The sequence below is a fragment of the Acartia tonsa genome, chromosome 6 (assembly GCF_053477335.1).
Source record: "Acartia tonsa isolate MP-2025a chromosome 6, ASM5347733v1, whole genome shotgun sequence".
Taxonomy (NCBI): Eukaryota; Metazoa; Arthropoda; class Copepoda; order Calanoida; family Acartiidae; genus Acartia; species Acartia tonsa.
Window position 1 is genome coordinate 1,393,460 of NC_137265.1, and position 25,130 is coordinate 1,418,589.

General features: G+C 35.8%; 2 protein-coding genes across 6 annotated transcripts; one reads left to right on the plus strand and one right to left on the minus strand.

Moving 5' to 3' along the window:
• Window positions 1-578: 578 nt before the first annotated feature.
• Ube4B (Ubiquitination factor E4B) lies at window positions 579-25,119 on the minus strand. Of its 5 annotated transcripts, none has more exons than XM_080162960.1 (28): window positions 24,976-25,119; window positions 16,191-16,262; window positions 15,954-16,013; window positions 15,608-15,676; window positions 14,737-14,863; window positions 14,087-14,238; window positions 13,653-13,759; window positions 12,992-13,142; window positions 12,624-12,676; window positions 12,104-12,336; window positions 11,669-11,739; window positions 11,061-11,195; window positions 10,630-10,754; window positions 10,154-10,302; window positions 9,327-9,466; window positions 8,962-9,044; window positions 7,544-7,585; window positions 6,402-6,528; window positions 5,609-5,686; window positions 5,172-5,266; window positions 4,574-4,783; window positions 4,027-4,150; window positions 3,455-3,620; window positions 2,598-2,788; window positions 2,034-2,171; window positions 1,530-1,595; window positions 1,144-1,169; window positions 579-850 (listed from the first exon to the last, which is right to left on the minus strand). In XM_080162960.1, the coding sequence occupies exons 1-28, from the start codon at window positions 25,117-25,119 to the stop codon at window positions 709-711; spliced, it is 3,276 nt and encodes a 1,091-aa protein (XP_080019086.1). In that variant the 3' UTR covers window positions 579-708. The 5 variants fall into 5 exon arrangements, with proteins under 5 accessions (XP_080019086.1, XP_080019088.1, XP_080019082.1 ...); XM_080162962.1 differs by lacking the exon at window positions 1,144-1,169 and adding an exon at window positions 1,204-1,229; XM_080162956.1 differs by lacking the exon at window positions 1,144-1,169 and adding an exon at window positions 1,264-1,289.
• LOC145321545 (uncharacterized) lies at window positions 22,394-24,932 on the plus strand. The gene is made up of 2 exons (XM_080162955.1): window positions 22,394-22,598; window positions 23,191-24,932. Exons 1-2 carry the CDS (start codon window positions 22,594-22,596, stop codon window positions 24,536-24,538), a joined length of 1,353 nt encoding a protein of 450 aa, XP_080019081.1. The 5' UTR covers window positions 22,394-22,593; the 3' UTR covers window positions 24,539-24,932.
• Window positions 25,120-25,130: the final 11 nt, after the last annotated feature.

A 25,130-nucleotide genomic window follows, 5' to 3' on the forward strand; every position in this document is an offset into this window, starting at 1 on the left:
GTCATGTATTTTTCAGTATATTTTGGTATAAATATATTAAAAGAAAAAGACAAGACATAGCATATTTTAAACCCAATGTTTATTACTTTAAAAAGTTTTTAACGAAAAAAAAATTAACTAAAACTATTAGTTCAAGTCTTGATGAGAACTTTTTAACAAAATACATCGTTTACCCCATAATAAATCAATGAATCATTTAAATAAAAAAAAACTAAATATATAACTAAAAACCTTAGAATTTAAAAAGAATAAAATAAGAAGCTTTTACTTTAAGGGAGCTAAATGTAATTCTTAAAATTGATTGATACAGAAAATGTACAACCTTAAGTTATTAGGTACCTATCTAAAACGGAAAAAAAACTTTAAATAATGATTCCAATAAATTATTTTCTTTAAGTGTTATTTACCTAATAAATTAATATTAAACAGATATTCACAAGACTTATGTTTGATATAAAATTTAAGATTTGTCTAATAAGATATTTGAAAAGAAATATTTTTACTAAACCAAAGAAAAACTAGTTTGTCCATAACTTTTTGTTAACTTTTAAAAAAAAAGTTATCAAAGCCAATTCATACCTACTGAAATTGTTAAAAAGAAGTTTATTTTTTTTGACTGGCGAAAAAATTACAAACAGGTTTTAGTCAGTGTCTGAAATCCTCCCCATGTTTTTTTTATGTAATTTCCATCTACAGATTTGTTTCAAATTATTGATTCTTCGCATTTTGTTTCTGGATTTGATCCTTCTTCCATTCTTGAATTTTAATTTTCAGCTCTGTAGCAGGTGTTAACTGATCCTCTGTCAGGGGCTGTCGGTTGAAGGGGTCGTTTGGAGTTGAAAGCAGATGCCTGAAAAAAAAGATAAATATTTACTTGTTAGTAACGTTGGCTTAACAAATTTGGGGACTTTAGTACACAGAAGGGGTATTTTGTGTATCATCATTGGGGATGTATATCAATTTATCGAAAATTGTCTTATCCCTTCTAGATCTCTGGATTATATTAAACCTGTCACTTCCTACCTGATGATGTGCCTTCTATCCATAACCTTGCCACTGGTTGGTAAAACTATGAGGTCCTACCTGATGATGTGCCTTCTATCCATAACCTTGCCACTGGTTGGTAAAACTATGAGGTCCTACCTGATGATATGCCTCCTATCCATAACCTTGCCACTGGTTGGTAAAACTATGAGGTCCTACCTGATGATATGCCTCCTATCCATAACCTTGCCACTGGTTGGTAAAACTACAGGGTCCTACCTGATGATATGCCTTCTATCCATAACCTTGCCACTGGTTGGTAAAACTATGAGGTCCTACCTGATGATATGCCTCCTATCCATAACCTTGCCACTGGTTGGTAAAACTATGAGGTCCTACCTGATGATATGCCTCCTATCCATAACCTTGCCACTGGTTGGTAAAACTATGAGGTCCTACCTGATGATATGCCTCCTATCCATAACCTTGCCACTGGTTGGTAAAACTACGGGGTCCTACCTGATGATGTGCCTTCTATCCATAACCTTGCCACTGGTTGGTAAAACTACGGGGTCCTCCATCAATTCTCCCATAACAGCATCCTCGAACTCCTAGAATGATTTGGAATAAAAAAAATTCTGAGAATTAACAAGCAGGAAAGATATTTAATAAAATAAGACTAGTTTTCATGAAAAATTAATTTGAATTGATAAAAGATTACAGTAAAGACATACTAACGTTCAACATATAAAAATTAAAATTGCGAAGTTAGTTAGATGACAAGAGGCGCACGGCGTAGTGTCCTGGTCAGACAATCTTAATACCATAAAAGAACATTCTTCTAGCCTAACTTTATCCAGAGTTAGAGTTAGTGTGAAAAAGTGTAACATGTTACAAAGAGGGACACACAAAAGTACGAACAAACAAATTTTTTGGAGACCATAATTTTATATGTCCCAATGTACAAACTGATGACTAGAAAGCAAAAAAAGACATAAAAATCATCAATTATGATAAAATATAGTTTTAATACTTTTTCTGTTTCTTACCTCCGGTACATTTTCCCAGGTAAGTTCCTGCTTCATCCTTTCAATGACCAGAGCATTAGCCTGGTCCGCCAGACCTTTAAACTTTTGTACATCTGACTGAGCGCGGCTCAGAGTTGTCTCCATTCTTTTGATTGCATCCTTTAAAAAAAGAAAATTTACGTTTCCAGTCGTTATTATCAAAGCTAGCTATTGCTCTTTACAAGCAATCAGTAACCATATCCGGCCGTATTTATTTATGAAAGAAAATTATAAAAGTTACCTATCTTTAAAAAGTATCTCTGACCTTTTAACAAGCTGCGTTCTTCACAGGGAGGGAGGGGACAATAAGCTTTTATTACACAAGTCCCCAAAGTTTTATAATAACGTTTTCTTAACCGTTGGCTCAACAACTTTGATGACTTTTATTGCATTTTGTTTCATTTAGTTAAGTGTCAAAACGTTTCAACTGCTAATCATAATCTACAGATCTACAGGATTCACATTAATTTATCGGCTATTGTCTTACTCTTATTCCTTTAGATCCCTGGTTTTTCGTTAATAAGCTATATTTAGTTCCTGAATTACCTGGAAAGTTTCAATCTTGAATGAGCGCTCATCATTGGCCATAGCCTGCGCCATCTTATCACTGGCCAGGTGCAGGTAGATGTCTATGATGTGGGACAACAGCCACTTCGGCTCCCAACCATACTTCTCTGGATTCTTTACCTTCAGATTTCTACACTTTGGCCCGCTGGTCAACTGCTCTAGTACAGCGTCTAAATATATTTTTGAATTAAACAAAATCGAATATTAGATAATTGTTTTAATTAAAGTCTTTTTCTATATATTTCTTAGTTTATTGGAAGAAGGCATAGATTTAAGATGATAATTTGCTATTTCTAACTAAATTACAACTTGAAAAAAGGGGTAGTTGCAATAAATGCATTTAAACTAGTGAACTGTATATTTTTTATGTTCAATGGTTTAAACTACATTTATAGAGTATATATTTAAAAGATTTTAAATTTTCTACCAAGTACCTAGCTTAAAAAATATCAAGACTTGAAAATCGTATTCTTGAAATTAATTCAATTTATATTGTTGGCTTATTTTCACAAAAACAGCATGACGACTGAATTAGTGATGTCTAATTGTTTGTATTTATTATAATAAAAAATTATAAATGTTTGATGGTTTACTTGTAACTTATGCTTGAAATCAATTTTCTAAAATGCACTTCATGCAACTATCCCTTGAGGTAAGAATAGTGTTTCCCTCTCACAGAAACTTAATTCTTTTTTATTTTTTAGGGGGGGGGGGGGGAGAAGGAGATTGGTTTCGACAAAAAAATAAGTTGAGTCTAAATGTGATATTTTTAGTTATATTATGATTTTTAGGTGATTTTCAATAAACAGATTTTTATTGATAAAAATAAGATATACCTAACATAGCCGCGAGTCTGTCAGCCAACTCTGGGCGGAGGAAAACATCAGAAACCCCCTCCGTGAGATAGTGGAACATGTCAACAGTTTCTCTGGCCAGAGTGAGGTATGACCTGCACTGTCTCTCATCCTGGTTCAACTGTCTATGTCGGCTCTGTCGCGTCTCCTAATAATTAGAATTTTCAAAATTATTGGAAGCGATGCAAAGAAACTTGATGATATCAGTTGGGAGGTAAAATGGTTTTCCTTAGTTTATTGGCTACCTCTCCCCCCCCCCCCCCCGAGGCCTCTAGGGGCACGTAAGATGTTTTCTTTAAAATCTATGTTAAGATCAGCTGTTAACCAAAATATATTTTTTTCGCCGCTAGATAGGTTTAGTAATTTTTTTTGCGATTTCTCTTAGGAGGGTGGTGGTACCATACCCTTAAAATAGCAACCTTTCCATGACCTTTGAGAAGCTACACTGTAAAGGAGAACCATATTGGTTCAGCGGTTCATGAGATCCTTCGGCACAAGCAGACAGACATTATTGTGACATACAAACAGAAAACTAACACACATTATTTCCTAACCTGATCCTGTGCAGCCCACTTTGCTGGGTCGGCCATATCCTCCTGGACCTCGTGGATCCTGGTCAGGGCAGACAGAGACTCGTCCAACAAGAAGGTTGTGTCGTTCATCATCATGTTGATGAATCTGTTCATCAGAAAGTTTGGATTTAATGGATTTTCAAAAACAGTTTTATAATAAATCTTAGAGTGATAATTTCATGAAGCTTGAGAGAGGGGACAATGGACTTTTCATTACACTATTCCCCAAAGTTTTATAATAAAGTTTTCTTATTCGTTGGCTTAAAAACTTTGGTGACTTTTAATGAATTTTGATTGGTTGCTTTATAAGTTGAGTGTCCAAACGATTCAACCACTAATTGTAGTTTAAGAAGGAGTAATTCTATGTATTAAGATTGGGGATGTACAGTACACCAATCCATTGGCCATTGTCTTATCTCTTCAGATCCCTGTTCATGAAGTGTATTTAACTTATTTCTTAAAAAACCAAGACAAAATTTGCATGTTGGCATAAAATACTAGTCACTAATAATATCCAAACAAATCTTCCCTAATAAACTGTTTGCCGTTCTTTGACTCGGAGATGATGGCAATCTTGTGCACTGCCGACTCCCACATTGACTTCATGATGATGGAGATGTGGTAGCGAGTGGTGAACTTCTCGTAGAACTCGTTGCTGGAGCCGGTCTGCTCGACATCTGTGTAGAAGCGCATGAGTGCGCTGGGCAAGAACTCTTCGCAGATTGGGTGTGACATGATCCTAAATGGACAAACAATGAAGTCATTTTTTTGGGTAGAATAACAGATATAAATATAGTGATAACAGTGTGATTTTGTTTAAGGAAACTTAGTCTTTGGATGTTTTATCCTATGTTAAGTTAGCTTAGGTGAGGTTAAATTGGTACAAAAGAATAGCCCGCAGGGGTTGCATTTAACAGCTGAATGGACTGAATGGGTTACCAATACCTATTATAGGCAAATGAAAAATGTGGCATATAGAATCTATATTATAGATAAAAAAATTCAAAACATAACACAGCTATGCTAATAAATGCTTTTGGATTATCAGAGACAATAATGGGAGTTTTCTTGTCTGCAAGTGTTCTCCCCTTGCAGACATGAAAAAAAAACAAATTGATAAAAAATACCTTGAATAAATTTCCGTAGTTTTTTCTTGCACAACCGGATTCACAACAAATAACACCTCAACAAGTTTGCTTACAAGATAAGGGTTGTTGAAGTACTACAATCAAATATTTTATGTCTTTGTGATACCAAAATTACATTTTAGAGACCTAAAACCATTTTTTGAGCATTTTGAAGACTGGTGTTAAACAAAGAACCTAAATTTCATAAAGCCATGATAAACATACCTATAAGTTTTACAAAATCAATTATTAGATTTTTTAGGTTCTATGATCATTATTCAAAGGTATTTTAAATCTAACGAAATATTAGCTCTTTAGGTATGTATTTGCGCTCAAAGTATTACTCTATATTTACATTTTCTTTTCAAAGAAAGAAGATTTATTTAGTCACTATTGACCTTTCTCTTTGTGTTAAGATACGAAGACATAAAATATTCCTGTGGATGAGCGAGACAGGCAAGCAACCAGGTCAACATTGTATTATCCAAGCTAGAGGAGACTACCCAGGGTAGAAACTATAATAGATATAATAATATAGAGTAACCAATATTATATTATCCAAGCTAGAGGAGACTACCCAGGGTAGAAACTATAATAGATATAATAATATAGAGTAACCAATATTATATTATCCAAGCTAGAGGAGACTACCCAGGGTAGAAACTATAATAGATATAATAATATAGAGTAACCAATATTGTATTATCCAAGCTAGAGGAGACTACCCAGGGTAGAAACTATAATAGATATAATAATATAGAGTAACCAAGTAACCTAAACTCGTGAGGGAAATCTTTTACCAAGGGGTGTATATTGTGCATGGTCGAACCTGCTAAAGGGGTGGGAAAAAAATGTGGTTGGGGGAAAAATGTTAAAATGAAGAAAATTTTTTTTTCTATTTTTCCCCCCTCCTTGGTGAAAAAAAATAAAAGAAAATGTAGGAGAGGGGAAATGAATAAAATAAGAGTTCTGAAAATATTTTACATTTTTTTACCTTTCCTTGCTGGAAAAAACTAAGAGGAGGAAAAATATAAAAAATGGCAGCAGGGGGGAAAAATGAATCTTGTGCAGAATATTAACCCCTGCTTTTACCCCCAAATAAAAAGCCTGATAAATATACTGAATGCAGAATCTTCCTAAGCATGCATCATATGATACAACCATACAAACAACAATTAAAGCAGGGTAACTGCTTTTGCTTATTTCAGAGGATTAATATGAATAGGTTACCTGAACGCCAAACAGCAAGAAGTCAGCAATATCATCAACGACCCACTCTGGAAGCATGGCAAACAAAGGATTGGGCTCTGGGGCAAAGGGTACGCGAGGCTGCAGGGGCGTCACAGGATCAACAAATCTAAATTACCAAGAATAAGGTACAGCCGTATAAGCGAAATAAATCTAGAATACCTAATATTTTGGGGGCAGATAAAAAGGTCGTCAATTTTACTAAGTGTTGCCCAACAACGACAACTGAAAATCACCTATATGTTTCGTGATTTTTTTCCGAAATAGTTTCGTCGTTGGTATAAGCTTTTAATTACATTTTAGATTTGAATAGATATTTTTAAAGTTCCTATCTAGTAAAGGAGTCTATTAAAATTAGAACAAATACATATACCTTTAAAACAAAATTAATCTTATTTTTTAATTAATCTAATTTATCAACATCTTCTATAAAACAAAGTAGTCTGTCTGTCTGTCTGTCTGTCTGTCTGTCTGTCTGTCTGTCTGTCTGTCTGTCTGTCTGTCTGTCTGTCCGTCCGTCTGAAGCTTAAGATCTCGGTAACCACTAAACCGATCGGATTCTACTCTTCAGGGTATATACCTATTGGTCCTGCGGTGGTTTTAAGCTATTTTCTTGGGGGGTGGGACACCCCCAACCCCACCAAAAACAAAAAATCCTCCCCATTTTTTTTTTTTACGAATTTTGCAAATTCGTAATTTAATCGCTATTTTTTTTTTTTTTTTTTTTACGAATTTTGCGAATTCGTTATTTAATCGAGAAAATGTTTTCCTGCTGGGTAGGTGCGAAAATTTGCGATCTGTTCTGCTGGGTAAGTAATAGATTATACCTCTTGGGGCAAAGCCCCTAGAGGCTAGGGGCGAAGCCGCTAGTATTTTATAAAGTAGTAGGTTTTTTTGTCTGAAACTTAAGATCTTGATAACTATTAAACCAAATGAGTTCTGGAGTCTAAGAAAGCTTCACATAGGTCTTTAGATGGTTTTCAGCTAATTTATATTTAAGTTTTCGTATGGTATGGTTTTAACCTATTTTTCTACCCATTCCTATTCCTACAAGTACAAATTCCCTAGGTGCTATGGGCGCATCCGCTAGTTTTTTTTTTATTGATTTTAGTAACATTTCTTACCTGAGCATATGTTCGGCAGCACTCGAGTAAAAGTTCATGCATCTAAATTAAAAAAATCAACTATATTTTCATGATAACAAGATTTCAATTGCATATAATAATTTAATCCATTATTGGCTTTCATTTCTTTATATTTGACAAAAAAATCATTAATAAAACTTAACACATGGGTTAAATTCTGATATGTTTTCTTAGAACAATAATGTAAACTTAAGCTGCTCAATGTTATGAATAATATTCAAGCGGTTAAGTATCTTAAGGATGTCGGCTGAGAAGGGCTAACCTACAATAAGAATTAAATCGAAGATTTTTGAATTTAAAAAAAAAATAAAAAAAAAACATATTGTCTCACTCATTACAATGATTAATTGTTAAACATTTCCATTATAAGTAATCATTTAAATAAGTACAATTTTCGTATATCCCCTTCTCTCTATTGTTACTGAAGTTAAGGGAAAAGGGAATGTATCCAAGGGGCTGGGGTACATCAAGGGGGAATTGAAAAGGGGGGGGGGGGAATTATGTTTAGTCTAATTGTACCCAGTCGTTGGGAAATCATTTAGCTGAACGGGACTATTAAAGGATATTTTATCATTTTGTGTTTTAGTGAAAAAACTAGATAGGTAAGTTGATAAATGTTTCCTTTTCATATTTTATTTATTATTGAGATTATTGTTTTACTTAGCTGTCCCACCCACCTCTCCCATTTTCTTCTTATTGATTTTTGGCATATATATGTTTTTTTTTATTCTTATTCTTTTGGGGGTTATAAGTTGTTTTTTTTTAAATTTAGAAACTAAAAAATTTAAAATATTTAAACATATTTTTAGGCTTTAGGAATTTGTATAGTCACCTGGTATGTAATATTGGATGATAAGGGGAAATTAAGGGTTTGATATATTATTAGAATTCCAATAAAAAATAAAAATTTTATTGGAAAAATTAAATTAAATTTTGCAACCTGGTCAGTTATCCACTAGTCCTTGTTTCCTAGTTAGTCTAAGTAAGTACGGTTACAAAGGGGAAAATAAATGATATGGGTTTTATGTCAGCTGGGTAGGTATGTTAAGAAGTGGTTTTAGAAGGGAATGGATATTTTATAATTAGGTAGAATCTAGTGTAGGTTTGGTTCTGATCAGTTAGGACTGCTTAATGTAAAAGTAAAACCTAGACAAAAATGTGTTGGGGACCATTTTCGTCAGCTAGCAAATTGCTTTCTGCCTTTTTGTAGCGACTTGACTCTGTTTATAAATTCGACGCTATTTGCTGATATTAAAAGACCCAATTAAAAGTCGGCACAGGGTCTCCACCCCCAATTTGGTAGAGTTACATATACATCGTGCACCCTCCATTCTTTTACTTTTTAGAACACATCCCCAAAATATTTGTATAAGTTATAGAAAAATTAAATGACATACCTAGTGAAAAGTGTCTGATCAAGTAAGCCAATATCAGCACAGGCACGAGACCTTGACTGCTTCTTTATTTGGTGCTTCAGTGTCTAAAAAAAAACAAAATTTATTGGCAAAACAATTTTAAAAGTTGTCAATTTGATTTTTAAGCAAATTTCAAATCAATCCTAAGATATAAAAAAGTTTTTTTTGTCTGAACCTTTATTAAAATATTCTAACGGTAACGAAATCGTTCATAAATATGTGTAAAATACTAAAAATATTGTTTTAATCAACTATTCAAATTTTTAAAGTTTCTGAAAGGTTTGGGCTAGTGGGGATTTACACCCTTTCTGAACATATTTACCAATATGTAAATTTGATGATAATACCTTAATCATTTGTTTGTTTCTATGAGCCGAGGGATGATTTTTCCATGCGGGTTCAGACTTCTCTAGTTCATCCAGCCTGTGTTGAAGCTCACGAATATGTCTCAGTCTGCGCTGGTAGCGACGCAGGATCGGCTGGATGCCTGACAAATTTGAAGCATTATTGAGACAAAATGCACTGTTAACTACTGTACATTACAATACCGAGGGATCTAAAAAGGGATAAGACAATGGTCGATAAATTTATGTATATCCACATACCTAATGATTCACAAAATTCCCCCTTCTGTAGATTACAATTATTGGTTGAATCGTTTAGACACTTAACTTTACGAGAGAACCAATCATTTAATTAAAGTCCACAAAGTAATAAAGCCAACGTAATATATGGAGCTTTGGGGACTAGTGTAATGACCAGCCCATTACAATCTGCAACATGTAAAAAGGGGGGGGGGGCGAAAGTGACACTTTTTGAAACCAAAACTAAAAGTCAAAGGAACTCAACTAAAAAAAGAGTTACAGGTCTGACATTTTGCATGGCAGTTGCTTTATAGGGGTACAATATGGAACTGTGAAGAAACGGCGTCGCAACCGCCGAAAACCGCCGTGAAAAGGCAAAAAAAATTTCGGCGGGAAACGGCGGTTTTCGGCGGTTGCGCCGCCGTTTCTTCACAGTTCCATATTTTACCCCTGTAAAGCAACTGCCATGCAAAATCTGAGACCTGTAACTCTTTTTTTAGTTGAGTTCCTTTGTTGACTTTTAGTTTTGGTTTCAAAAAGTGTCACTTTCGCCCCCCCCCCCCCTTTAAATAAAATAAAACTTTACTTACAAATGTGATGTGAGTAGAGGGCGAGAAACCAACATTCTGTGGGGAAATTTGGGTCCTTGCTGGGCCCATTTTCTTTGGCCTGGGCCTCGCAATACTCCTGTGCTTCTTGACAACTATTCTTCAATCTTGCTTCATCAGTCAGTTCAAATCTGAGAAAGTTACATTGTTTTAATTCTTGGTGTCATGTAACATAGAAAGGAATTGCTTTGTGTATACATAATCAATATGAACTCCAACACGGGTCAAGTTAAATCTACAATTTTTTTTAAGTAATAGTTATGGTACGGTTTAAAGCTGTATCATACTAAGGGCAATATGTGATTGAGAACTCAGAAATGAAAAATTAGAATTTGAATTGGTATTATATAATATCTCCAACGGTCTAAAAATAAAAAATAATTTCCAAAAAAAAAGTCCTCCCTCCCCCGCCCCCCTTTCTTTAAATCAAAAACTCTTTAATATTCCAAAAAAGTTACCTGCATCTATCTGAATGAATATAGTTTGGGTCAACCTTGTCCATCCTGACCTTCGTTGATAATAACTGCATTACAGACATCAGGTTCAACATCAAGCCATCGCCAGCATTCATACGCTCATTTGCCTACACAATTAAATAGATAGAGAAAGTTTATTGGCTGAAACATTTAGGATAACTACTTCAAATCTACACACAGTAGGACACCAGCCATAATCGTAGATTAAAATTAGTGGTTTAAATGTTTAGACACCAAACTTAATGAACCAATCAATCAAAATTCAATAAAAGTCTCAAAAGTTTTTAAGTCAACGAATAAAAAAACTTTATTATAAAACTTTGGTGACTAGTGTAATAAAAAGCCCAATGTCCACTCCCTCTCAAATAGAAATCTATCTGACTGAATTTTTTTTTGTAAGTTTGATAACTAACCTGAAGCTGTTGTCTTTTACTGTTAATATTGAGAAGCTTGGCTATGTAGTTGATTGTCTGCTCCCTGGAGGAAGGGTTCACCACCAGGCAGTGCATCACTGCGTGCAGCTGGCTACGCAGGAAATCCAAGTCTTTCTAAAATTGTAAATAGACAAATTAAAATACAAAATATCATGATTTAAAATGTGCTTAATAAGCACTCCCGCTCATTATTAAAAATTTCACTAAGGTAGGGTATCTTTATTCGCTGTGCCTAACACCCAAACCTTGCAGGGCATATACATTCTTCATTGCCAAGTACCAGTATCTTGACCTTAAGTATAAAACAAACAAAAACTACCCTCCCTCACATTATTTCAAAAATAAGGGGGATGGTGGGTACAGTGCTCGACAAGGAACTTCGAGGAAAAAAAGACAAAAAATATTATATTTTTCAGGCAACAATATTACTGAACTTAAGCCTTATTTGATACTATTTACCAACGTATAGGCCGGACAAGAAACATAAATACCGAAAATTCGTTTCCTTTTTACCAATAGTCGGTCAACAACGATCGTCAATACCTGAGGCTCTAGAATCTTTTTCAAGAAATGTACTTTTTTCTAACCTGATATTCAGGGGCTATTGTCTTGACTTGAGAAGAGGATATCTTTTCTTTGAAGTACTTCTCAACTATGCCTAAACAGCAAACATTAAAAGATTGTACATCCCTGATGATGATAAACCAAATTAACCCTTGTGTAGATAAAAATTATTAATTAAAGTTTGAACACAAACAACCTAAATTCAATAAAACTTAAAAGTGCCCATTGTTTTGGAGCCAACTTATAAAAGAAATTGTAAAACTGTGGCCAGAGTATTTTACAGTTCAATGTTCCCTACCTCCACTCCAAGTATTGTATATATATTAGATAACAACGTGTTATATTTAACAAGATTAGGTAGGTATTAGTAAACTAAACATGAAGATCCATAAAAGAAAAAAGTAGCTAAGGAAATAAGGCTTATCTAAAGTCCAGAGGATAACAAAATCATTTAGTACCTGTATCCTCTTCTGGAAAGACACTGGGCGCCAGGAAGGCTCCCAGGAAGCTTGTTGTTGCCACCTGGAGGCCAGCAGACGGACCCAGACCCTCGGGCAGAAACTGTGGATGCTTGACAATGAGATCACAGACAGGGCGCTCTCCTGAGGTGAGCCTAACCTCTGTAAGCTGCCGCAGTACCAGTACGGGCTGGACACACTTCTCGTCTGTCAATTTTTTCTGGCTCATCTCACTACAAAGTTAAATAAAAAGATTTTAGAAACAGATAAATTAGCATACATTTAGTTTCATTACGGGGATCTTACAATGTTTTATGGAATAATTTAATGCTTATTTATTAATGAAGTTTAATTTCCTAACATTTTATCAATGAATTTCTATTGACATTATAAATGTTTTTAAGTTCCTTGATAATGACTAGGTATACATAATTTTTAAAATCACGTAAAAATGAACAATTTTCTAAAGAATGAAATATTTGATTATTATATAAGGAAAATATTACTAAACTTGACTTACTTTAGACAATGGTTTAACAGGGGACTAAAGACTGCATCAAATCTACTCTCATCCTGAATTAAATAAAATTTAGGTACCTATTCAAATATTAAGAAATATTTCGTATAAAAATATGTATGTAACAAGATGACCAGTGATTCAATAGCAGAACAGAAAACTTGACATATTCAGTAATATTGATTCTGAAGCATTCAAGTAAGAGGGAAGCTTTTTGAATATAATAAAGACTTCTACATATTCTTTTCTTACAGATTTCTTTGTATCTATTTTAATTACAATTTAAGGTTAAGGAAAACAAATCTCCTGTGTTAGCTGATAGAATTGGCCTAATATCTTTCGTATTTCAAGGGCTTACTAAAGAATCTTACCTTATAAAGCATATCAATAAGGGCAGGTAGAAAAGCTGGTGGAAAATCCTCCGCCTGCATGGCAGTGTACAGTGGAGAATAGTTGTATGGTGTAGCAGAATCCTGCCAACCACCTTCCAGGAACAAACTTATAAAGTTTAAACACTGGGTCCTACAAATATAGAATATATTAAGAAAAATTACTTTATGGAAATTTTGATTACAAAAGTATAGTATTTTTTCCATAGTAAAACCAACATTTAAATAAGATGCGTTTTCATGATGACTTAGGCTGTTTTTAAATGAAAAAAAAATGTTCTCTATCTAGTCTGTTTACTAGTGTAGACAAACAAACACCACAAACGTCTACAGATTTTTATCTAATACTTTAGGCGACAAACTTTACAAATTCGATGAAAAATGGTTAAGATTCGCAAAGTTGAGACATTTGTAGATGTTCGTAAACTATCTCGGCAGATCATGACATCAAACCATAGAACATAAATAATTTTCTTACACTTTTTGGTGAAATTAAAAAAGTGGGATAGGAAGAAAACTTTTTGGGGACCATTGTTTAAGAGGTACTTTCGGCCATTCAAATAAATAAAAGGCATTAAAAATGGCTAACACAAAAATTTCTCCACCCCCCCCCCTCCCCTCCACCCCAAAAAAATGAACTTACCTTATTGCTACAATAACATCAGATAAGGGAGGTACAGCTGCTCGGCGTCCCAAGTTTGCTTCCTCTGTATGTGTACGCTTGTAAATTTCTAACAGAAATTTTAAAACCTAAATTAAATAGAATTATGATTAACTTTACTTTACTAGGGATGGCAATCCGTAAATTTTTTTGACCGGATTCGGATTCTTACAAGAATCCGTCCAAAAACTGGCGGATTCTCGCGGATTCCGGATTCTTATTTTTGGCGGATTCCAGATTCGGAACCGGATTCTAGCAATATTTTAATAGGCTTATTTAAAAATTTAAAAAATTAAGTGCTACATATCAATGTCCTAAGAATTAATGTTCTTGGTTTTTTCTATAATTCACTTCCTAGAATTTACCCAGATTTTAAAAGATTCATTCTTTTCGAAACAGAAAAATAAAAAAATAACCTTTTCAGGAGGTAGATTAGAAGCTAGTTGAGCACTAATATCAGAGAGGACTAGACTAATAAGGTTAGGGTCAGCAGCTGTAACTATGCAGCCGTCCTCCAGCATCTCACTGGCGGCGGGACAGCTCAATGAAGCGGCTCGTGCTGTTTCATCTACAATAAATACCCTATTAAATGTGTGGCTTAAGTATAAAGAATGACATTCATAGAGCCCCCTAGATGCGTGCCGCAACCGCTATTAATGAATAAGGTATCTTGTATTGACGCAGTTCAGGACAGATTACAACCTGAGTCCTGACACCTAGAGAAAGCTTTTTCCGTGGCATTAGCATAATTCATAACGTGTCGGGTTCAACTCTGGACCAGATCACGTCACTACTACTACTATAGTTAAAAAGACTAGAGGGATTGCCTTGGCCCTAAAACAGGTACATATCATTACAATGCACAGTAAGGACTTTCAGACAAGGGTCATGCAATCAGTTGGTTATAAGTATATTTGGTCTTACTTAACCTCATACCCCGAGTGTTAGCTCAAAAAAGTTAGTTACCCATGGTTATTGTTACTGGAGTCATAGTGTTATGGAAAGCCCCATTGCCCACAAGAGGCAAAGAAAGCGTTACATTTCACGTCGAAGAAGAACCCCCTACCTGTGCCTGGCAGGGAAACATTAAGAATATTCTGGACAACGGAGCGAAGCATTTCCTCACTAATCTCATAATTAGCCGAGCTTGTCGTGCGGTTTCTTTTCATTGGAGATTCTTTCTTCTCGTCAACCTGCATACAAAGTAGGGTTGGGCCGGATATCCGGCCAACGCCGGATATCCGGAAAATATCCGGTTATCAGGCCAAATTGCCGGATATCCGGCCGGATAACCGGCCAAATTACCAGATATTAAAGTAGTAAAAAAAAAATTTCTTCAGAAATCTTATATAAATTTACATAAAGTTAAACTTATTCAGAAAAAATGTTCTTCTAGCTTCAATAATAAGAAAATTATAGCCATTTAAGATTTTAAAAAGCAGAGATTTTTGGTGTAAAGTATGAAAAATTATAGAGCCGGATATCCGGCCGGATAGTTTCAATATCCGGTATCCGGCCGGATATTGAAAATGGCCGGATATCCGGCCACACCGGATATCCGGCCCAACCCTAATACAAAGTATTAGGATTATAATTTTTGACATACCTAGATATTAAATATTGGTATTTAGCTTTTGCCTTAAATTATAAAAATTAAAAGATTAAAGTAGTTTATATTGATATCCTAGGAATTATTAAGCATGTATCAATGTGGATATTTTATAAAGATAATACCAGTAAACAATCTGCATATATTTAAAAGTAGACTGTAGTCTTGAACCTTATTTCTGTTGGGTATTCCTATTTCCTAATTTTTAATTAAAACAAATGTAACCATTAAGAAGCAAATACATTACACATGGAAAAACGAATAGGGTAAATAAAACCGAGGCATAAAAGTTGCAAGCTGTTTAAACAAGGCTTAACTAAGTACTTACATCCATGTTTTCTATGCCTGAGTCAAAATCTAGGGAAACTTGACTAGCTCCACCTTTCAATGAACCAACCTAAAATTTTTATAATTAAACACCATGTTATAGGTAATAAACTTTTTAAAAATATACACCTATTGGTTGACACTGTATAAATGCTTTATGTAAAAATTGTCTTGTTTTCTTTCCATGCTGTCAATATCATACAAGATGTTTCAATAAAAAAACGTCATTATAGGGGGCAATAATTTTATTGGATTGTAGGTAGGTAGGTAATGCTTTTTCAGAAAAATCATGCTACTGTTATTGACTTTGAAAAGTTTGAGGCTGTATTAATAAAAATGCAACCTACCTCCATTGCCTCTGGGCTGTCTTTCTCCATTGTCTTTGTAATATTTAGTGATGATGTACCCTGAATTATAAAGACAAATCAGGATTATTTTATATTAGCAAGATTTAAAAAATATGAACTAACCTGTCTTGTAAGTTGCATTTTTGTTAGTAATATTAATCATAAAAATCCATAATTTTGGGGTTTGTATTCGTCGGAAATTTGATATTAAAAATGTGGATAATAAACGAAAATTACCTGTTTAGAAGTAAAGGTAGAGGAAGATGTGTCCATATTCACAGGAGGACTAACTGAACCCTTTTCTGGACTCTAAAATATATTTAACATTGAAAATCTTCTTTTACAGGATCCCAAACTAACTTCAGTTTATTAAGGACACTTTTATCTACATGTAAATAACAAAAAAACAAGATGAAGCCAATAATTTTTTAGAAAAACTCAGATTTTAGGTAGGTAATAAAATAAATAGGTATATGAGATATTTATATTTAAAAATAACGAGAGCGAGTGATTTGTGTAAAACTGTATGCACCCGTGCAATTAAATGTAAAAATCAATAACAAAAAAATTGTAAAACGTAGAGACACCTTGGTAGTAACTTATACTTACAGAAAAAGAAATATAGAAATTGTTAAATGTCTAGTTTTATCATATTATTGATTTATTAAAATGTATTTATTTATATTTCAGTTTGTTTATCCATGGAAATGTGCAACTGTTCATTTGTCTATGAAGATTATTTATATATGAATTTTATCTATAATAAAATTAATATTAAATGTTTTGATGATGTTCTTTAATTTGATTATTAATTGCTGATTGGTTTATTCATATGTTTTTATGATTACAGAACATTCGCTCGTATTGAGTATCTAGGGTTTTTAATACTTTTGTCTTTATAATTGTTTTGTATTTCAAAGTTAAAAATGGCTGGAAACCTGTAGAGTGTGGTGTTACTTAAATAGTGTCCATTGGAGAATCTTAGGTATATATCAGTAGTAACAGAGCTTTAGTTAATTTAATTAGATTTAAATAATCGAATTAAATTAAAAAGATCTACGGCACTCTGCATATAAGATCTAAGATAATCCAATAACCACAAATCTACAATTCCAGAGAAAACTTAGCTATTCTAAAAGCAATAGTGTTTAAAAATACAAAAAGACCTTGTTTAACCTCCAAAGAGGTGTGGCTACAACACAACCGTATATAAGCATTTTTTTAATAAAATGGCAGCATACAGGTGAATAATACAAAGTTGTTGGGCAACGAGAACAAAGTTAAAGAAATAGTTTTCCTAAAGTGAAAGCTTGAATTTAACACAGTTAAGTAGCGCAACAATAACAACTAGAATAACAATCTCTAAAGTTAGATAGTTCATTTCTGGTGAATTAATTTTAAATAAGTAGTGTAGCAATAACAACCATTTAAATAGTGGTGCTGAAACAAGAGTTGAAAGACAAAGTTATTAAACCTTAAAGGTGTGTACAAAACCCTAGGTAAAGAGCAAAAATGTCGGAAGGAATGAAGATAGGGGCGGATCCGCCGGATTTAAACAAATTTGAACATTATGAAGATTACAAAAACAACGTACTTCTTTGGCAGGGTTTTTGCGATATAAAGAAAGAGAAGATGGGGCCTATGTTAGCATATGCGTTGCCGAATAAGAGCATCTCCTTTGGAGATAATATCCAGAAAGATTTCTTTTGCGCACACCCTGTAGAAACATTGATAGGAAACGCGGAAGGGGCTAAAGTTGTGATTGATTTTTTGGACAAACACATTGGTAAGGCTACAAGAGAGAGCGAAATCGAAGCTTTTAACAACATATGGTCCTATAGAAGGTCTAATGATCAAACAATCCTTGAATACCTAAAAGAGCATGAGCGTTTTTACAATAAATGCAAAACTCTAGGAATTACGTTTACTGACACATGCAGCGCTTTTATCGTTATGTTAGGGGCGAAGCTTAGTGCGGTACAATACGAATTAGTAAAGGGAGTGGTAGATATACAAAAAGAAGCTAAGACTAATACTATGTACACGGCTGTAAAGCAAAAGATGAAAGACATGTTATCCGATAGACTGGGTAATGTCGTATCGTCAGGGTCATCCAAAACAGGGCTAGAAGCCTTTGTTGCGGAGCACCAAGAAGCTTATGCAGCGTGGCAAAAGAAAAATTTGTATAAAAACAATTATACAAAGAATTACAATAATAATAATCATAAAAAGTCTAATAATAATGCTTCGAATGGCTACCGTTCTGTTCCTAAAGAGAGCAGGGAAGCCAACTCTGTAAATCCACCCAACCCCATTTCGGGGAAACCTTTAAAGTGTAAAACTTGTGGTTCCTTTAGACATTTCAACAGAGATTGTCCATATAATAGATTTAATGGCAATACCTTCAATTCAGGAAACAATTTTAACCGTAAAAAGGGTAAAGTTTTCCTGATAAATGTTGAAACGGCTGAAGAAGAAGAGGCACTTTTGTCCCAATTTGATAAGGTTGTGAGTGAAGGGGAAGATGAAGAGAAGGGAGATACAGATGAAGACCAGTCTGAAAGAGTTTTCTTTACCACAAACAAGGAAGAGCTAAGCAAATTTACTTCAGAGGCAATAAACTGTGCTGCACTTGATTCGTGTTGCACATCCTCTGTGGCTGGGGAAAAATGGATGGAGATATTTCTGTCGTCAGTTCCTGATGAGCTTACAAATTTGATCGAAGGGCCTTATGATAGCAAGAAGACATTCCAATTTGGTAATGAAGGAATATTACCTACAAGAAATGCTTACACAATCCCAATTATAGTAGCGGGAAAGCAACATCGCATTGAAGTTGATACAATCAGTAGTGATATTCCATTGCTGATGTCCAAGACACACATGAAACAGCTAGGTATTACACTTGATATGGGAAATGACACCGCTACAATAAATGGAAAGCCAATAAGAGTTGATACCACGAGTGCAGGGCACTTTATTCTAAACCTGTTTGGTGACAATGAACACAAAGACAATCATTTGATGCAAGAAATACATGCTGTTAACATGCTAAAGGAGAATGAAGATGTTCAAAACAGGATGTTGGTAAAGTTGCATAAGCAATTTGGTCACAGACCAAAGAAAGTCTTTGTCGAGTTATTGAAATCAGCTGAACAATGGGACCCGAAATTCAGCAAGATGATTGACACAATCATAGATGGCTGTGAGGGATGCATAATGCGCAAGCGGAATCCTGACAGACCAGCAGTTGCGCTGCCCATGGCAAAGGATTTCAACCACATGGTATCAATGGATCTAAAGAAATGGGATGATAAACATTACATACTCTACTTTGTAGATATGTTCACAAGATATACAGTTGGAACTGTGATTACTGATAAGAAACCAGAAACAATTGTAAACAAACTATTCACAGAATGGATAAGATATTTCACAGCTCCAGACATCATTCTTACCGACAATGGAGGCGAATTCATCAATGAAGCAATGATGGAGGCCTGTGCAAGCACCAACATTTATCATGCCACCACGGCAGCTTATGCACCGTGGCAAAATGGCATAGGTGAGAAGAATCATGATACCACTGATTCTGTTGTCATGATTCTAAGGAGGGACTATCCAAAGATGACGCTAGAACAGGCAGTAGCATGGGCATGTGCTGTGAAGAATTCACTCACAAATGTCTATGGATACTCACCATTTGAGTTGACTTTTGGGAGAGTTCCAAGGTTACCCAACATCATGACTGATCCAATCCCTGTCTCTCAGGTCAAGCCAAGGAGCGAGGCTTTGCTAGAAAGCATCAGAGCAATCCAGAATTGCAGGGAAGCTTTTGCTAAAGCTGAGAAGTGCGAGAAGCTGAAATTGGCTCTCAACCGCAAGATGAGATCAGCTAATCATGATTATAACCCAGGAGATCTTGTGTACTACAAGCGTGAGAAAGATGATCAATGGAGAGGTCCTGCGAAAGTGATTTTTCAGGATGGCAAGGTCATTGGAATCAGAACATCCATGGGTTATGTAAGGGTAAGTGCCAACCGCCTATGGCCAGCAGGAGAAACACTCTCTGAGAGGCTGCGAGATGAAGAGCAGCAGCTCAACAGGTTGATTAAGGGCAAACAGAGTGATGCTGAAGCAACTGCCGAGAAGGCAAAGAAGAAGAAAATCATCAAGGCAGAAGAAGAATCAGAAGAGGAAGAGCAGTTTGAAGAGGCAAGAGAGCAGCAAGAAGAGGTGCAAGCAGAACAATCAACCGATGTTGCAAATACAGCAGGAGACACAATTGAAAATGAAGTGTCTAATGAAACAACATCAGATGAAGTCTCATCAAATGAAGCTGCAGCTTCACCTAATGATAACAGAAACATTATTAGAAGCCCAGATAGGTTCAAACCGAACCAAAGAATTGAATACAAAGACAATGGAAAATGGGAGAGAGGAGTTGTCATTAGTCAAGCTGGAAAGAAAGCTGGGAAGTACAAACACTGGTACAATGTAAAGCTAGATAATGGCAAGCAATTCTCAGCTGACTTTGCACATCAAGAAGTGAAATCAGCAGAAAATGAAGATGAAGCAATGTTAGTGACAGAGGAAACTGAAAAAGTTGATGATACACATGTGGTTAGGTTAGACAATGGGAAGACAGTGAAAACTGCAGATACCAACAACATTATGGAACTTGATGAAGAACAAATCTTGGCAACATGGTTGCAAGAGGAAGTCTTAGCTGTAATGCTTCCAAAAGAGAAGAGAGATACACCAGAATGTCATGCAGCAAAGGCTGCTGAGTTGCAGAAACTAAAGGATTTTGACACATATGAAGAAGTTGAGGATGTAGGACAAACAAGGATAACCACTACTTGGGTTCTGACACAAAAAGGTTCAGAGGTAAAAGCCAGATTGACGGCAAGAGGGTTTCAAGAGGAAGATGAGTATCCTAAGGAGTCTCCAACTATGCAGAAGTACTCCCTAAGGACCCTGTTAGCAATCGCCTCAGCTAAAGGATGGGCGATAGAGACTGTCGATGTAAAATCGGCTTTTCTACAAGGCACAAGGCTGAACCGAAAAGTGTATGTTAAACCTCCAAAGGAAGCGAATGCACTAAGTAAACTTTGGTTATTACATAAATGCTTGTATGGTCTTAGAGATGCTAGCAGGCAATGGTACACTAAAGTTGAAGATGTGCTGACAAAGCTAGGATTCAAGAAATGTACCTATGACTCTGGTTTATTTTACCTGACTATTGATGGACAGCTAGAAGCGCTGGTTGGTCTGCATGTGGATGACTTCCTGAATGCAGGAGGCAAGCACTTCCATGAAGTTGTTTTGCCAGCAATACTAAGCACTTTCAAAGTTGGTAAGTCAGAGAGAGGAAGTTTTATGTACACTGGATTCCAGATCACACAGGATAAACATGGAATCACACTTGACCAATCAGAATATGTTGATAACGTTAACATTCCTGAGATTGAGCCTGCAAGGCTAAGGCAGCTGAAGTCTGAAATGAGCTTTGATGAGCTGTCTCTGCTAAGGAAGATGACTGGACAGCTAAACTGGACAGTGAGATCAACAAGAGCTGATTTATCATTTGACATGATTGCATGCTCAACACATTTCAAGGGTGGCACAGTTGCGGATCTCAAACATGCCAAGAAAACCTTGGTTAATTTGAAGGAAAGTAAAGCCATTTTGAGATTTTCAAACCTTGGTGATCTATCAAAGGCAGAAATATGGCTATTCACTGATGCTTCCTATGGGAACTTGAACGGTGGTACTGACAGTACACAAGGATATGTACTGTTTCTTGTCAATCCAAACAATGGCAAATGTGCACCAATTGACTGGAGAGCAAACAAGATTGATAGAGTGGTGACGTCAACACTGGCGGCAGAAGCTATCAGTCTTACAAGAGGATTAGATGCAGCGGTTGCATTTAAATGGACAATACAAGAACTGCTAGGCGAAGATTGTAATCTGCCTGTTAGAGCCATTATAGATAACAAGGACACTTATGAGAGTGTACATTCTACGACAGATGTGGCAGAAAGAAAGCTGAGAAGGGAGATTGGAGTAGTAAAGCAAATGATCAAGAGTAAAGAGCTAGATCAGCTGATTTGGGTAAGAGGACCTCATCAAATTGCAGATCCTTTAACCAAGCTTGGTGCCAATGCTGAATTGCTCACCAAGACTCTACAGGAAGGTAAAATTCCTAATGATGTGGTATTGGCTATGAGATCTTAAAAAGATTACATACACCATTTCACATACAACTGTAAATAATTTATTGTATAATAACAATTTTATTTTGCATATTTACTACTTGTAATATTTTAATAATGGCGATAAATTCGTAAACATTAAATATTCTATTTTAAAAAGAAACCCGCCGAGCATAAGGTGACAACTTTCACTTCAATAGTGAAATTTTGGGGAAAAATCATTTTTCAAATTTGGCGCGTATGGAAATAATTCCCGGAAAAACACCAAACCAAACGCGGAAAGAGTTTCAGTATAGAAAATATGGTGATGGCGTTCGAACGTTTACTTGTTGTCAAGATATTTTTAGAAAAATCATTCGGTTTTAACTGTTTATTTCCATCACTTATCCTTCTTTGTGCTTTAGCTACTGTTTGTTATCATGAGGTAATTAAATACTTATCATTTTAACACAATTATGTCGATATTTTGTTAGTTAAATACTATTTTTCGGCAAAACTCTAATTTTATAAAGCATTTAGGGTTTAAATAACCCAACGAAGGCTTTGAGGGAAACTACAAAACAATTTATAAAATAATTGTGTGGTTTTTCAAATTAATAGCATACAAAAATTTGCGAGTTTCTAGTTTTATTCTTATATCTAAATGATATTAATCTGCGACATCTAATACTATTTTATTTCTTGTTTTTTTTAAATAAGACTATTTGTTTATTTGCGTCGTTCTAGTAAGCAAATTTTTATTCATTTTTCTTACACAGAAAAATTTTTATTATGATGAAATTTGTTACAGCTTGATAAATTTAGCTTGTAATATAATTTTCTTTATTTTAATTTTTGTTTTTAAATTGACAATTCTTTCAGCAAAAATTTCTTTAAAAAGGATAATTACAGTTTTTGAGCAACATAACTCTTACAAATTCTTTAAAAGAGAATTAAAAGTATTAGTTAATAGGATTGCAATAAATAAACAAATAAAGTAAAGTTTGACACCTGTTAAATACAGTGTTTTCTTTCAGTTGCGACGCAGCGAGCCTGAAGTTTGTGCGAGACTTGGAGGTCAGCCCGGGGACGTCTCACTGCCATCTCAGTGACGTCGAGGAACCGGACAGCGTGCCACCTCAACTCAACTGGCGCTACTGTGGCGAGTTATGTCCGGAGAGGCTGCTGGAGCTCATCTTTTCCTATATGGAGAAAGGACAGCCGCAACGGCTGTCTATATCAGCCTTCCAACTTTTTGTTGGCTTGCACCCGGAGAGGGAGATCATCAAGGTGATAGATGAAGCGCTGGAGGCCGCCAAGGGGACTGCCCACATAATTTCCATTTGTACCCTGAGGTATTTACCAAGCTCGTTTGTTACTTGGGATACTGTCAACAATATCAACCGCCACATTGCTAGAAGGTCGCAGGAAGAGGGGCTGCCGATGTTGAACCTTCATAAGTCGTTCCTCCAACGACAGGGTTCGGACTGGGTCACCTCGGGGCTATGTTACCAGGATTTCGTGGAGAAATCAGCGCTTGGATCTGTTTTGTCAGCGATGGGAGTTTGCCGTTACCGGTCACGGATAATCAGCTTTCACGGTCATTTTGACCAAAACGTGGCTGTTGTGAAGCCGCTGGTGGACCAAGCTCCGCTCCCATTGTGGTATACTTACCAGTATACAGAGGATGATGTGGCCAGCGAACTTTTGACCTCGTTAGGGTACGAGTTAAAGACCAGGGTGATGGCGGTAAAGGAGAAGAAGAAGGCCAAGAAGTTGGCTAAGCGTGTGGAGGCGGCGAAGGCGTTGCAGCAGGAGCCTGTGAATGGTGAGGGTGTTGGTAAGGCTGGTGCTCAGCAGAGAGGTCGCAAGCAGGAGCGAGGTAGGAAGCGTGCCCGTTCCTGGGACTCTGAAAAATGTTCTGTTACCCGTCCCTACAACTACACCCTGATGTCCATCGACACCGAAACCTTCAGAGGTATGGTGAGTCAGATAGGAGACCTCAAGGAGAAGCTGAGGCAGGCGGTGAAGAAGCTCCAGGAGACGGAGGATAAGTTGCGTCAAAGGGACAATCATCTGGTTAAGCTGGAGGTGCTGAAGGACAAGCTGAGGTCTGATGCCAAGCTCAGTGAGCGGTCGGAGAAGGCGTGTGAATTTCGTTGTAGGGAGGCAGAGAGATATATCACACGCCAGGCAGAGAGGCATCATGAAGAGCTCCTTGAGTGGCGCGAGGCTCAGTCTGAGTGGCGCAGTGAAAAGAAGGAATTGGAGCGTAAGTTGGAGCAGGCAGAGGACAAGGTTCGAGTCCAGGGAATGCAGATGTCCGTGTGGGAGGATTGGTGCCGCAAACAGACTGCCAAGCAAGGTTCTTCTAAGAAAAAGTAAGAAGAAAGAAAACATCAAAAGAAACTGTATTTGATGTTAAATGTCTAGTTTTATCATATTATTGATTTATTAAAATGTATTTATTTATATTTCAGTTTGTTTATCCATGGAAATGTGCAACTGTTCATTTGTCTATGAAGATTATTTATATATGAATTTTATCTATAATAAAATTAATATTAAATGTTTTGATGATGTTCTTTAATTTGATTATTAATTGCTGATTGGTTTATTCATATGTTTTTATGATTACAGAACATTCGCTCGTATTGAGTATCTAGGGTTTTTAATACTTTTGTCTTTATAATTGTTTTGTATTTCAAAGTTAAAAATGGCTGGAAACCTGTAGAGTGTGGTGTTACTTAAATAGTGTCCATTGGAGAATCTTAGGTATATATCAGAAATATCTTAGCTGCCATTGAAAACAAAATCTCTACCTTAATTGTTTTACTAGGTTCTCCAGTTAATTCAGTCGTTGGAGATTTTGCGCCGAGAGCATCCGCCGACGGCTGTGCCGCCTCCAGCTTGGCGAGGCGGGCTAATCGTTTCCGCCGCATCTCATCCTGGTTAGGATCTGACATTTTATTAGCAT

Excerpts from the sequence above, each read along its gene's own strand:
- Ube4B (XM_080162960.1), bottom strand. The coding sequence starts at position 25,119 with ATGTCAGATCCTAACCAGGATGAGATGCGGCGGAAACGATTAGCCCGC. Across the intron at positions 5,267-5,608 it reads CCTGTCTCGCTCATCCACAG|TACTTCAACAACCCTTATCT; the intron begins GAATATTTTATG and ends ATTTGATTGTAG. Across the intron at positions 851-1,143 it reads GATAGGAGGCATATCATCAG|GCATCTGCTTTCAACTCCAA; the intron begins GTAGGACCTCAT and ends CTTTTTTTTCAG.